At 50.7% G+C, this 15,129-nt stretch overlaps 2 protein-coding genes across 3 annotated transcripts in view; one reads left to right on the top strand and one right to left on the bottom strand.

Annotated features, from left to right (window-relative positions):
- Positions 1 to 6,648: 6,648 nt before the first annotated feature.
- LOC144601028 (uncharacterized) lies at positions 6,649 to 11,501 on the bottom strand. 2 transcript variants are annotated; one of them, XM_078412955.1, is made up of 3 exons: positions 11,453 to 11,501; positions 10,254 to 11,099; positions 6,649 to 6,780 (listed from the first exon to the last, which is right to left on the bottom strand). In XM_078412955.1, the coding sequence occupies exons 2-3, from the start codon at positions 10,962 to 10,964 to the stop codon at positions 6,739 to 6,741; spliced, it is 753 nt and encodes a 250-aa protein (XP_078269081.1). In that variant the 5' UTR covers positions 10,965 to 11,099; positions 11,453 to 11,501; the 3' UTR covers positions 6,649 to 6,738. The 2 variants fall into 2 exon arrangements, with proteins under 2 accessions (XP_078269081.1, XP_078269082.1); XM_078412956.1 differs by lacking the exon at positions 11,453 to 11,501 and having other exon boundaries at positions 10,254 to 11,146.
- A 668-nt stretch (positions 11,502 to 12,169) lies between these two features.
- Positions 12,170 to 15,129, top strand: part of LOC144601242 (uncharacterized) — a 33,562-nt gene continuing 30,602 nt past the window's right edge. The window contains 1 exon segment of the mRNA XM_078413249.1: positions 12,170 to 12,467. Coding sequence (XP_078269375.1) covers positions 12,170 to 12,467 — 298 coding nt within the window.

The raw sequence follows: 15,129 nt of genomic DNA, 5'->3' as shown, positions 1-15,129 counted from the left end.
GCGCACCCACTTTCGCATATTTCGCTTTAGAGTTACTAGTCACGCTCACATGTGATACGTCCCAGTACGGACTTGGTGCTGCTTGCCTGCAGCCCACTGCACATGGCGACTGCAAGCCTGTTTCTTATGCCTCTCGCACGTTAACCAACACTGAACAACGTTACGCACAGATCGAAAAAGAATTGCTTGCAGTGGTTTTCGCCTGCACGAAATTCATAGACTTTATTTTTGGGAAGTCTGTGACAATAGAAACGGACCACCAGCCGCTGGTCACCATCTTGAACAAACCCATTCACGCTGGTCTGGCTCGCCTGCAACGAATGATGATGCAGCTGCAGCATTTTGATTTCGACATGGTCTACAAAAAAGGCAAAGACATGCACATTGCTGACACGCTATCAAGGTCGCCACGCAAAACCAGCGAACAACAGCCCTCTGAACAGGATCAGTTCTCTGTAATGAAAGTATCGTATGTTGCTACTGATTGCCTAAGCACCCAGCCTGAGCACACGGCTGCTGACGAGACTCGACCGCGGGACTTCACATCGCCCGACGCGGCTCGGCCGCTGGACTTTCCCGGCGCGGCTCGGCCGCGGGGCCTTCCATCGCCCGGTATGGCTCGGCCGCGGGACCTTCCATCTACTTGCGGGGGCTGCGGGAGCCTCGGTCGCCTCGGCAGATGTCGAACTATCTGTCCTTTGAGAAGCATGGGGGAAGAGAAGCATAGGCCCCCAAACAGTAGCCTCGACATAGGGTGCAAGTTAAATCAGGAGATAAAATTGGCGTGTCACAAATGTAATGCTACGGTGGTTATGGGAGATTTCAACATGCAGGTAGACTGGGAAAATCAGGTTGGAAATGGACCCCAGGAAAGAGAGTTTGTAGAGTGCCTTCGAGATGGATTCTTAGAACAGCTTGTACTGGAGCCTACCAGGGAGAAGGCAATTCTGGATTTAGTGTTGTGTAATGATCCTGATCTGATAAGGGGACTAGAGGTAAAAGAGCCATTAGGAGGCAGTGATCACAACATGATAAGTTTTACTCTGCAAATGGAAAGGCAGAAGGGAAAATCGGAAGTGTCAGTATTACAGTATAGCAAAGGGGATTACAGAGGCATAAGGCAGGAGCTGGCCAAAATTGACTGGAAGGAGGCCCTAGCAGGGAAGACGGTAGAACAGCAATGGCAGGTATTCCTGGGAATAATGCAGAGGTTGCAGGATCAATTTATCCCAAAGAGGCGGAAAGACTCTAAGGGGAGTAAGAGACACCTGTGGCTGACAAGGGAAGTCAAGGACAGCATAAAAATTAAGGAGAGGAAGTATAACATAGCAAAGAGAAGTGGGAAGACAGAGGATTGGGACTCTTTTAAAGAGCAACAAAAGTTAACTAAAAAGGCAATACGGGGAGAAAAGATGAGGTACGAGGGTAAACTAGCCAATAATATAAAGGAGGATAGCAAAAGTTTTTTTAGGTACGTGAAGAGGAAAAAAATAGTCAAGGCAAATGTGGGTCCCTTGAAGACAGAAGCAGGGGAATTTATTATGGGGAATAAAGAAATGGCAGACGAGTTAAACCGTTACTTTGGATCTGTCTTTACAGAGGAAGATACACACAATCTCCCAAATGTTTTAGGGGCCGGAGAACCTAGGGTGATGGAGGAACTGAAGGAAATCCACATTAGGCAGGAAATGGTTTTGGGTAGACTGATGGGACTGAAGGCTGATAAATCCCCAGGGCCTGATGGTCTGCATCCCAGGGTACTTAAGGAGGTGGCTCTAGAAATAGTGGAAGCATTGGAGATCATTTTTCAATGTTCTATAGATTCAGGATCAGTTCCTGTGGATTGGAGGATAGCAAATGTTATCCCACTTTTTAAGAAAGGAGGGAGAGAGAAAACGGGTAATTATAGACCAGTTAGTCTGACATCAGTGGTGGGGAAGATGCTGGAGTCAATTATAAAAGACGAAATTGCTGAGCATTTGGATAGCAGTAACAGGATCATTCCGAGTCAGCATGGATTTACGAAGGGGACATCATGCTTGACAAATCTACTGGAATTTTTTGAGGATGTAACTTGGAAAATTGACAGGGGAGAGTCAGTGGATGTGGTGTACCTCGACTTTCAGAAAGCCTTCGACAAGGTCCCACATAGGAGATTAGTGGGCAAAATTAGAGCACATGGTATTTGGGGGTAGGGTACTGACATGGATAGAAAATTGGTTGACAGACAGAAAGCAAAGAGTGGGGATAAATGAGTCCCTTTCGGAATGGCAGGCAGTGACCAGTGGAGTACCGCAAGGTTCGGTGCTGGGACCCCAGCTATTTACGATATACATTAATGACTTAGATGAAGGGATTAAAAGTACCATTAGTAAATTTGCAGATGATACTAAGCTGGGGGGTAGTGTGAATTGTGTGGAAGATGCAATAAGGCTGCAGGGTGACTTGGACAGGTTGTGTGAGTGGGCGGATACATGGCAGATGCAGTTTAATGTAGATAAGTGTGAGGTTATTCACTTTGGAAGTAAGAATAGAAAGGCAGATTATTATCTGAATGGTGTCAAGTTAGGAAGAGGGGATGTTCAACGAGATCTGGGTGTCCTAGTGCATCAGTCACTGAAAGGAAGCATGCAGGTACAGCAGGCAGTGAAGAAAGCCAATGGAATTTTGGCCTTCATAACAAGAGGAGTTGAGTATAGGAGCAAAGAGGTCCTTCTACAGTTGTATCGGGCCCTGGTGAGACCGCACCTGGAGTACTGTGTGCAGTTTTGGTCTCCAAATTTGAGGAAGGATATTCTTGCTATTGAGGGCGTGCAGCGTAGGTTCACTAGGTTAATTCCCGGAATGGCGGGACTGTCGTATGTTGAAAGGCTGGAGCAATTAGGCTTGTATACACTGGAATTTAGAAGGATGAGGGGGGATCTTATTGAAACATATAAGATAATTAGGGGATTGGACACATTAGAGGCAGGAAACATGTTCCCAATGTTGGGGGAGTCCAGAACAAGGGGCCACAGTTTAAGAATAAGGGGTAGGCCAAACCCGTGCTGCCGACTGTACCCCAGCAACTTTTGCAGCCGCAGGTCCGTTCTCCGCCCGCGGTCCAGAAACTATTACAATTCAAGCGCAATGCACAAAAACGTCTTTGCAACAAATCCAGTATGCCACTTAAACCTCTCTCCAGTGGACAGGTCGTTCGCCTCCAGACCACCAAGGGCTACGGCCGTCTGGGTCACATCCACAGCCCTGCCAATGAACCATGCTCCTACCTGGTTAGCGCGGATGGAGCCATTTACAGACGCAACCGTCAACATCTTCCAGTGAAGGAACCGCATCCTGCGACGCCATATCCAGAGGTCTCGCGTTTTGCATACCCTCACACTACCGGGCTGGCTGCTTCACTACCGGAGCCTGGGTCCCCCGCCGCCTCTCCAAGGCGTTTGGCACCCAACTCAACTACTTCACCACCTCCATTCGACGGGTCTCCGGTGCTGTCCCTGGTCACATCCCCAATCCCCTCCCCATTCACTTCACCCGTGAAGGGAGGAGATGCGGATTCGTACTGCACACACGCCGGTCGGGTCAGCAGGCCACCCATTAGATACGGCAATTTTGTGTAACCATCTATCTTCCCCATATGCGATATTAACGTTTCGGCTACTATAGTGTTTAGCCACCATGTTTCCACTTATCTATGCTTTATTTGTTTCTACAAGGAAAGATGTACATTGGTTATTTCCTACTAACCAATGGTAGTGCTTGTTAGTAGTTGCTCCGCTTAATACGTGATATTTATTACGAAGAGCTTGCTTACGTAGGGCAGTTGGAGTAGCTGTTAGTCACTGTCACGTCTTGCAGATCTATGCTGTAAGTGGACTTTAATAAACGTGTGTTGCATTTTCGACGTGTGTACGACTCAACTCCTCTTGTCATAAAGGCCAAAATGCCATTAGCTTTCTCCACTGCCTGCTGTACCTGCATGCTAACTTTAAGTGACTGATGAACAAGGACACCCAGATCTCTTTGTAATTCCCCATTTTCTAACTTGACACCATTCAGATAATAATCTGCCTTCCTGTTCTTACCACCAAAGTGGATAACCTCACATTTATCCGCATTAAACTGAATCTACCATGCATCTGCCCACTCACAACCTGTCCAAGTCACCCTGCATCCTCATAGCATCATCCGCATATTTGCTAATGTTACTTTTAATCCCTTCATCTAAGTCATGAATGTATATTCTAAATAGCTGCAGTCCCAGCACCAAGACATGCGGTCCCCACTAGTCACTGCCTGCCATTCTGAAAGGGACCCATTTATCCCCACTCTTTGCTTTCTGTCTGCCAACCAATTTTCTATCCATGTCAGCAACCTACCCCCAATACCATGTGCTCTAATCTTTCCCAGTAATCTCCTATGTGGGACCTTATCTAAGGCTTTCTGAAAGTCCAGGTACACTACATTCACTGGCTCTCCCTTGTCCATTTTCCTAGTTACATCCTCAAAAAAATCCAGAAGACAAAGAGGCAGATGACTACATATCGCAAAGCTGCTGCTGCAAGAAACCAAAAGTCACGTGAAAACAAACTCAAAACAGAATTATCAGAAGCTGCACAGAAAGCTGACAAGATTCCCCAGAGTCTAGGAAGAACTAAGGAAACTGAAAAGCTTCTACCCAGGTCACCCAGGAAAAAGGAGGTAATCAGCAACCTGGCAAAGAAAGTCGTTGCAAACTTCATGTCAAACTCGGTATGAAAGTCATACATTTTCTTTCTTGTTATGAATAAACTTTGAAACAATAACAACATCTTTCTTCTTTTGTCTTAATCAGTTAAAACGATGAACAGCAATAACTAAAGATAGTTATGTCTTGTTTAGTACCTGGTATCCACTACCCTCATGCTGCCATATCTGTACATATTTCCTCCATGCATGTCATGTCACGCACATGACCAGATGTCATCACACAAAGTAATACATTAAAAAATTATTGAGAGAGATTAATCTTATTCATTGCTATTTTCCTACCTACTGAACTATAATGCGTGTCTGCTAAAGATGTGAACATTCTAGGTTTTTAAAATTCACAGAGTTTGTAAGATAAAACGAACTTATGAAAAAAATGGTCATGCACGTGACCAAAGATACTAGAAGATGGACCAGACCATTGAAATCGCCTATACCGAAGCGTAGTACGCAAAGGAGCCATTTTAGTAGGCAAAACCTGCCGTTCGCTATGCCTCTCGCAGTGTAATCAGTGTTTTGGGGGAAAAGTATTTGCGATTATACCATTAAAATGTAGAATATATCTCATCTATCAATTCACAGATTTTTGTTATTTTTCTTTTTAAATGTTTCTGCAAGTTTCTGCCTACTAAAATGGCACCTTGACGTACTACGGTTATTAGGGTTGAGTGGTCTAACTTGTAGTATCTAGTATCCTTGCAGGTGACCAGCCATACTTGACCTCTGACCCTAAACAAATACTGTCAGCAGAACATATAAAAATTTCACTTGATAAACTTTGACATATGTAAGTCATATATACAGTACTAAACAAAATACCTGTAATGCTTTCAGAATTAGAAGAGATGTATTCCACAATTTTTTATATTTTTGGTCACACACATGACTAAGAATGGGCCCCAGCACAGGACTGATGTGGAGGCTTTGGGGAAGGTGCAGAGAGGGTTTACCAGAATGGTTTAAAAACAAGGAACTTCAGATGCTGGTTTACAAAAAAAGGACACAAATTGCCAGAGGAACTCAGGGGGGCAGGCAGCATCTCTGGAGAGAAGGAATGGGTGACGTTTCGGGTCGAGACCGAAGAGGGTCACGACCCAAAACGTTACCCATTCTTACAGCATTTTGTGTTGACCTAAACAGTGCCTATCCACGGCGCGGTGTGCCAGCAGGCCGGAGGAGCGGGCAAAGGCCTTGCCACACAGTGGGCAGGTGAAGGGGCACCCGTCGGTGTGGGTACACCGATTGCTGCCACGGACTGGACATGCAGGTGAAACCCTTGAAACCCGTGCCGCGGTGGGATGATCCGCTCGCCGGCGTAAGCCCGCCGGTGCTGCCGCAGCCCTCGCGAGCCGTCAAACGCCTCATCGCAGTACTGGCAGTCATAGGACTGGCCACTGGTGAGAGAGGGCGTGGGAGGCCGCGTCAAAGCACTTGCCTCTCACCAGGCTAGGGAGGGGACGGTTGCCGGCGTTCACCCGCTGGTGCCTCAGCAGCTTAGAGGAGCAGATGAAGCCCTTGCTGCAGTCAGAGCAGGTGTACGGCTGCTCCCCGGTGTGCAGGTACCGGTGTGCAGGCACCTTTAGTCCTGGCAACGACTTGAAGCCCTTGCCGAAGTCGGAGCTGGTGAATGCCCGCTCACCGCTGTGCACCCGCTGGTGCGCCTGTAGCCTCGGCGGTTGGGAAAACCCCTTGCCGCAGGTGGAGCACACAAAGCGATTCTCACCCGTGTGTGCCCACCGGTGGATCTTCAGGTCCCGCGCCGTCTTGAAGGTCTTGCTGCAGTCGGAGCAGTCGAAGGTGCGTTCTCCCCTGTGCACCCGCCAGTGGGTCTCCAGAAGGCACGGGTGCTGCCATGCCCTGCCACACATGTCGCATTCATAACACTTCTCCTTGTTGGGCCCCATCATGTGATCCTCCACCGAAGCTCAGCCAGCACACCGAGCAGATGGGAGGGGACTCGCCCGCACCCTGGCCGCCCTCAATGGCCGCTCACGTCTCCGTCTCTCCGTCCACAACAACGGCTCCTGAACCCTGCAGGAGGAGAACACAGAGGGTCAACAAGCTGGCAAACTGGACATTACTAACACGTGAACACCACCAGTGCCTGAAGTAGGGGGAAGGGGGCGGGGAGTGGGGGAAGGAGGGGGTGAAGGGGGGAGTGAAGGAGTGGGGGTCAGGGGTGTGATGGGAAGTGGGAGGGGGTCGAGTGGTTTTGGGGATGAGGGGGGGAAGTGGGGGAGGAGGTGAGGCCGCTCCAACCTGGGGGCGCCGAGCATCCGGGCACCGGGCTGAGCCTCCCTGAGCCGTGACGTCATCTGCACGCTTGGCTCCATGACATCACCGCCCCTGCCGTTGAGTCACGTGGGGGGAGGGCGACATGCATCATGGGAAGAAGGTCACAGAGTGATGGAGTCACTCAGCGTGTCGGGCAGCGTCTGTGGAGAACACGGGTAGGGGACTTTTTTGGGCCACGAGCCTTCTGCAGACCTGAAACGTCGCCGATCCACGTTGACCAGAGATACTGCATGACATGCTGTGTTACTCCAGCACTCTGTGCCTTTTTGTGCATGAACCAGTATCTGCAGTTCCTTGTGTCTGCCAAAGATGGGCACAAAGTGCTGGGGAAAAAATATGTACCGCCGCAGGGCGGCTGGCTGGCGGAAAAGCGGCTCGACGCGGTGCCCGGATGCTTCGCGCCTCCAGGTCGGTGCGGCCCCTCCCTCCCACTTGCCTCCTCATCCCCTCACCTTCTCCCTCCACCCCTCCCCCTGTAAGCACTAGTGATGTTCACGTCTTAGTAATTTCCTATGCATTCTCTCTGCGTTCCCCTCCTGCAGGGTTTAGGTGCCGTAGCTGTAGCCAGAGGGCACTGCAATCGAAGGACAAGAGGGCGCCCAGACCTCCTTCCCTCACAACACCTCCCCCCCCCGGGCTCCGACTCCGAAGGAAGGAGGAGGAAAGGACGCGGGGCCGAGCGGCGGCGGCTGTTTCCCCCATCTGAGCTCCAGGCGCTGAGCGAGCGGAGACCTCCCGTCTCCAAAGATACCAGAGAAACAAGAGAGAGCTAGATAGAGCTCTTAAGGATAGCGGAGTCAGGGGGGTATGGAGAGAAGGCAGGAACGGGGTACTGATTGAGAATGATCAGCCGTGATCACATTGAATGGCGGTGCTGGCTCGAAGGGCCGAATGGCCTACTCCTGCACCTATTGTCTAACAAGGTAGACCACTCGACCCTAAAAACCGTATTATGTCATGGCGCCATTTTAGTAGGCAGAAACCTGCAGAAACATTTAAAAAGAAAAATCACAAAAATCTGTTAATTGATAGATGAGATATATTGTGCATTTTAATGGTATCATCACACATAATGTTCCCCCAAAACACCGATTACATTGCGAGAGGCATAACGAACGGCGGGTTTTGCCTACTAAAATGGCTCCTTTACGTACTATACTTCAGTATAGTATACCCGATTTCAACAGTGGTCCATCTTGTTCCTCTAGTATCTTTGCAGGCCCACCTCCCCCGACAGGCCACTAGGTCCTGCCCTTCACTGACGGGCAGCGCCAGCGTCCAATGAGAGCGTCCTACCTCCCATGCTACAACGTCACAAAGGAGCAGGTACCGCCCCTCTCTGCATCCGACCAATCAGAGCCACGTCCCCGTGCGCAGGTGAGCGTGCCCTATACGTCGAGCCGCAGCCCCGCCCTTTGGACAGACAGTGCCCTCCGCCAGTCGGAACTGCCTGTCCCGCCCTAGCAACGGTTGCCTGGGTGCGGCCAGCCAATCAAGGGCCACGTCCTGCCCCCGGGAGGTGAAGAACAAAATGTGTAGGAAAGTGCAGATAAACAATAGGCGCAGGAGTAGGCCATTCGGCCCTTCGAGCCAGCACCACCATTCAATGTGATCATGGCTGATCATTCTCAAACAGTACCCCGTTCCTGCCTTCTCCCCATACCCCCTGACTGCTATCCTTAAGAGCTCTATCTAGCTCTTTCTTGAATGCATTCAGAGAACTGGCCTCCATTGCCTTCTGAGGCAGAGAATTCCACAGATTTACAACTCTCTGACTGAAAAAGTTTTTCCTCATCTCCGTTCTAAATCACCTACCCCTTATTCTTAAACAGATGCTGGTTTAAATCCAAGGGAGACAAAATACTGGAGTAACTCAACGTGTTGCGTGTGTTACGACTGTATGCCGGAAGCTGCCTTATACCCCAGAAGGCTTGAGCGACTCAGTGCGTCACGGCCTTTGACCAACCGTGCAATCCCCCTATTGACCTCCACTGCCTTCTGTGGCAGAGAATTCCACAGATTCACAACTCTCTGGGTGAAGCCGTTTTACCTCATCTCAGCCCCAAATGGCCTACCCCTTATTCTTAAACTGTAACCTAGTTCTGGACTACCCCAACATCGGGAACATTTTTTCTGTATCTACCTTGTCCAATCTCTTAATGATTTTATATGTTTCCATAACATCCCCTCCCATCCTTCTAAATTTCAGTGAATACAAGCCCAGTCAACATCACATGACAGTCCCGCCATCCCGGGAATTAACTTGGTGAACCTACACTCCCTCAATAGCAAGAATTTCCTTCCTCAAATTAGGAGACTAAAACTGCACACAATACTCCAGGTGCGGTCTCTCCACTCAACCCCTCTCGTTATGAAGACCAACATGCCATTAGCTTTCTTCACCGCCTGCTGTACCAGCATGCTTACTTTCAGTGACTTATGTGCAAGAACACCCAGGTCTCGTTGTACTTCCCCTTTTCCTAACCCGACACCATTCAGATATTGGAGTAACACGTTACACTTCCTTATCTCTGTGCCTCCCTCTACTGTGACTCCCAGTCTGAAGTAGATTCCTTCTCTCCACAGATGCTGCCTGTCCCACTGATTTACTCCAGCATTTTGTGTTTGTCTGTGGAGAACAGGGATAAGGTTTTTTGGGTCATGACTCTTCTTCAGACCTGAAACGTCAACTATTCACATTCTCCACAGATGCAGCCTGACCCGCTGAGTCACTCCAGCACTCTGTGAAATGTCACCTATCCGTGTTCTCCACAGATGCTGCCTCCAGCACTTTGTGTCTTTTCGAGTATGAACCAGCATCTGCAGTTCCATGTGTATGCCAAAGGTCAGCACAAAGTGCTGGGGAAAAAATATGGGCAACGTTTCAGGTCAAACTTTGTTCCAGTTGAGAAATGTCATTCTCTGATTTTAGTTAACTATCCAACAGTCTACCTCCCTTTTATTGATAGCGGTATGAATATTGATTTCTCTGGAGAGAAGGAATGGGTGATGGTTCAAATCGAAACAAAGGGTCTCTCCCTGGTGTGTATCTGCTGGTGTACCCGCAGACCCCGTGCTCTTTAGACTTCAGTGATTCAACGCGGAAACAGGGCGTGACCGCAGAACCAGCATTCGTTGGGCTGACCACTGGTGTGCACACGCTGGTGAAACAGGACGCGGGAGGCTACGTCAAATCGCTCTGAACTCACCGGGCTGGAGATGGGACGGTCGCCGGCGTGCACCCGCTGGTGCCTCAGCAGGTTAGAGGAGTGGGTGTAGCTCTTGTCGCAGTCGCTGCAGGTGTACGGCCGCTCCCCGGTGTGCAAGCGCCAGTGCACCTTCAAGTCCGGCATCGACTTGAAGCCCTTGCCGCAGTCGGAGCAGATGAAGGGCCGGTCATCGCTGTGCACCCGCTGGTGGCTCAGCAGCTGGTGGGAGCGGGTAAAACCCTTGCCACACTCGGTGCAGGTGAAGGGACGCTCGCCAGTGTGGATGCGCTGGTGCTCCAGCAGGTTTTTGGAGCGGGTGTAGCCCTTGCCGCACTCGGCGCAAGTGAAGGGGCGCTCGCTGGTGTGGGTGCGCCGGTGCTCCAGCAGGATGCTGTTGCGGGTGAAGCCCTTGCCGCAGTCGCTGCAGGTGTACGGCCGCTCCCCGGTGTGCAGGCGCCAATGCACCTTCAACTCCTGCATCGACTTGAAGTCCTTGCCACACTCGGCGCAGGTGAAGGGCCGCTCACCGCTGTGCACCCGCTGGTGCTGCCTCAGCCCCGACGACTGGGCAAAGCTCTTGCCGCAGGTGGAGCAGCCAAAGGGCTTCTCGCCCATGTGCACCTGCCGGTGGGTCTCCAGCATGCACGGCTGCTGCCAGGCCTTGCCACACATGTCGCACTCATAACGCTTCTCCTTGTTGAGCCCCGTCATGTGGTCCTCCACCGAAGCTCAGCCCGCACACCAAGCAGATGAGGGGGGGGGGGGGGGGGCTCACCGGCACCCTGGCCGCCCTCAGTGGCCGCTCACGTCCCCCGTCTCTCCGTCCACAGCAACGGCTCTTAAACCCTGCAGGAGGGGAACACAGAGGGTCAACAAGCTGGAAAACAGGCCATTACTAACACATCACTGGAGCTTCAGTCTGAAGAAGGGTCTCGACCCAAAACGTCACCCATTCCTTCTCTCCTGAGATGCTGCCTGACCTGCTGAGTTACTCCAGCATTTTGTGAATAAATATCTTCGATTTGTACCAGCATCTGCAGTTATTTTTTTACACTAGAGCTTGAAGGGTGGGGGGGATGAAATGGGGGAGAGGAGGGGGTGAGGAAGGATGGGAGAGGAGGCAAGGGGGGGGATGAGGACGGTGGAGATGAAGGGAGGGAGTGAGGAAGCAAGTAGGAGAAGAGAGGGGCCGCATCGACCTGAAGGCACCGCGTTGAGCCGCCAACCGCTCCGCGCCCTGAGCTGGGCCCTTGATGTCTCAGGTTTGCGGCCTGGCGTGGCCCTTGATTGGCCCGCCGCGCCCAGGCAACCGTTGCTCGGGCGGGATGGGCGGCTCCGATTGGCAGAGGACCTGTCCGTCCGAGGGGCGGGGCTGCGGCTCGACCTATAAGGTCACCTGCGCCGGGGGGGAGGGGACGCTCTTGGATTGGCCGGACGAGGGGAGGGGGCGGTGCCTGGTCCTTTGTGACGTTGGCGCCGGGGAGGTGCAGGACCTGGTCCCTTGTGACGTTGGGAGCTGCTCTCATTGGTCGCTGACGCTGCCCGTTAGTGCGAGGGGCGGGGCGGGACTTGATCGGCGGTCACGTGAGGCAGGATGAGGCCTCCGCCGGTCTGCGCCGGGAGCTCAGGTAGGAACAGACGCCGCTGCCGCCGCCGCTCGGCCCCGCGTCCTTTCCACCACCCTCTCCTCCCTTCCAGAGGGCGATACTGCGGCCGGCGACCCGAGGAGCAAAGCTACTAGAGGAACAAGATAGACCACTCGACCCTAAAAACCCGAGTACGTCATGGCGCCATTTTTGTGGACAGAAACATTTAAAAAGAAAAATAACAAAAATCTGTGAATTGATAGGTGAGATATATTCTGCATTTGAATGGTATCATCACACATACTGTTCCCCCACAACACTGATCACCTCATGAAGGGGCCCAACAAGGAAAAGCGTTATAAGTGCGACGTGTGTGGCAAAGCCTGGCAGCAGCCGTGCCGGCTGGAGACCCACCGGTGGGCGCACACGGGTGAGAAGCCCTTCACCTGCTCCACCTGCGGCAAGAGCCTCACCCAGTTGTCGGGGCTGAGGCAGCACCGACAGGTGCACAGCGGTGATCGGCCCTTCACCTGCTCCGACTGCGGCAAAGGCTTCAAGTCGTCGTCGGACCTGTTGATGCACTGGCGGGTGCACACCGGGGAGCGGCCGTACACTTGCAGCGTCTGCGGCAAGGGCTTCAGCCAGAAGGCAAGACTAAGAAGGCAATACGGGGAGAAAAGATGAGGTACGAGGGTAAACTAGCCAATAATATAAAGGAGGATAGTAAAACCTTTTTTTAGGTATGTAAAGAGGAAAAAAATAGTCAAGGCAAATGTGGGTCCCTTGAAGACAGAAGTGGGGGAATTTATTATGGGGAACAAGGAAATGGCAGACGAGTTGAACCGGTACTTTGGATCTGTCTTCACTAAGGAAAATACAAGCAATCTCCCAGATGTTCTAGTGGCCAGAGATCCTAGGGTGATGGAGGAACTGAAGGAAATCCACATTAGGCAGGAAATGGTGTTGGGTAGACTGATGGGACTGAAAGCTGATAAATCCCCAGGGCCTGATGGTCTGCATCCCAGAGTACTTAAGGAGGTGGCGCTAGAAATTGTGGACGCATTAGTGATCATTTTCCAATGTTCTATAGATTCAGGATCAGTTCCTGTGGATTGGAGGGTAGCTAATGTCCCACTTTTCAAGAAAGGAGGGAGAGAGAAAACGGGAAATTATAGACCAGTTAGTCTGACGTCAGTGGTGGGGAAGATGCTGGAGTCAATTATAAAAGACGAAATTGCGGAGCATTTGGATAGTAAACATAGCACAAAAAGTAAGGAAATTTGTGTTTGGTAGATTATTTCTTTGTTGTAACAATGTTTCTTGGCAATAAATCTTATACCGTTGGAAAGCCTGTTTATTTCCCTTTTAAATGGTGCCACATTTGTAAGGAACATGCATTTGTGGGATGAGCAGCAGAGCTGAGTATATGGGTTGCGCCCATGAAAAATTTGCCAAATCTTCTCTGCCAATGCCAAACAGCTTATTCTGCTGTTGCTATTGACCCTTGTTTTGAGCTTCTGGTACCCTCAGGTGCTGACAATCAGGTGCCTGATTGGCACCTGATTGGCAGCATCTGTGAGCATGGGCCCTGCTACAGTGGTCAGTAGGTGTCTGCTCCAAGAATCGGCATGCCACGTTTGACTGATCTGGATAGGGCCCGTGCGATAGGGCAACTTCAAGCTGGTGTTCCGCAAAACCAAGTTGCGGCATTATTTGGAGTGAGCCCTAGTACCATCGCCAATTTCCATATAACGGGGGATGTCAGAGACAGGCCGCGAAGTGGGCGCCCCAAGAAGATGACACCCGAAGAAGACCGTTTCCTCACCCTGTCAGCACTTAGGAACCGTAGGCTGTCTTCTACAGATTTGCAGTCAAGGTTTGCAGGACGATATGGCCAACGTCTCTCTGCCCAGACAATTCGGAACAGACTGCACGCAGCCGATCTCCGGTGTCGGCAACACCACTGGAACCTGAACATGTGGAGGAACGTTATGTTCAGCGATGAGTCCAGATTCTGCCTACGGCAGTTGGATCATAGGGTCAAAGTGTGGAGAAGACGCGGAGAACGCTATGCTGATTGCTGCACCGATAGAGTAACATCTTTTGGTGGAGGCAGTGTGATGGTGTGGGGCGGCATCTCCCTCACTGGAAAAACGAGGCTTGTCATCATTGGAGGCAATCTCAATGCAGAGAGATATCGAGATGAGATTCTGCAACCAGTGGCAATCCCATATCTCCACAGTCTGGGACCGAACTCTATCCTCCAAGATGACAATGCTCGCACCCACAGAGCAGGGTTTCTCAGAGACTACCTCCAGAATTTGGGAGTGGAGAGGATGGAATGGCCTGCCAGCAGTCCTGACCTCAACCCCATTGAACACTTGTGGGATCAGCTTGGGCATGCTGTTCGTGCCAGAGTGACCAACACAACCACGTTGGCTGACTTGCGACAAATGCTGGTTGAAGAATGGGATGCCATCCCACAACAGTGTGTGACCAGGCTGGTGACCAGCATGAGGAGGAGGTGCCAGGCTGTTGTGGCTGCGTATGGATCTTCCACACGCTACTGAGGCTCCTGTTTATTAAATGAATAAATTGTTAAATTGCCAATATGTTTTGTTTCTTCAGACTTCAATCATCCAATCCACCAAACAACACCGAACAAGAGTCAATGGCAGAATAAGCTGTTTGGCATTGGCAGAGAAGATTTGGCAGATTTTTCATGGGCGCAACCCACATACTCAGCTCTGCTGCTCATCCCACAAATGCATGTTCCTTACAAATGTGGCACCATTTAAAAGGGAAATAAACAGGCTTTCCAACGGTATAAGATTTATTGCCAAGAAGCATTGTTACAACAAAGAAATAATCTACCAAACACAAATTTCCTTACTTTTTGTGCTATGTTTAGTAACAGGATTGTTCCGAGTCAGCATTGATTTACGAAGGGGAAATCATGCTTGACTAATCTTCTGGAATTCTTTGAGGATGTAACTAGGAAAATTGACAGGGTTCCACATAGGAGATCAGTGGGCAAAAGTAGAGCACAGTAGATACAGTTTAATGTGGATAAGTGTGAGGTTATCCACTTTGGTGGTAAGAATAGGAAGGCAGAGTATTATCTGAATGGTGTCAAGTTAGGAAAAGGGGACATACAATAAGATCTGGGTGTCCGGGTGCATCAGTCACTGAAAGGAAGCATGCAGGTACAGCAGGCAGTGAAGAAAGCCAATGGAATGTTGGCCTTCATAACAAGAGGAGGTGAGTATAGGAGCAAATAGGTCCTTCTG

This window comes from Rhinoraja longicauda, chromosome 16, assembly GCF_053455715.1.
Source record: "Rhinoraja longicauda isolate Sanriku21f chromosome 16, sRhiLon1.1, whole genome shotgun sequence".
Taxonomy (NCBI): Eukaryota; Metazoa; Chordata; class Chondrichthyes; order Rajiformes; family Arhynchobatidae; genus Rhinoraja; species Rhinoraja longicauda.
The sequence above is the reverse complement of the archived record's forward strand: the minus strand, read 5'-3'. Positions and strand labels throughout refer to the sequence as shown.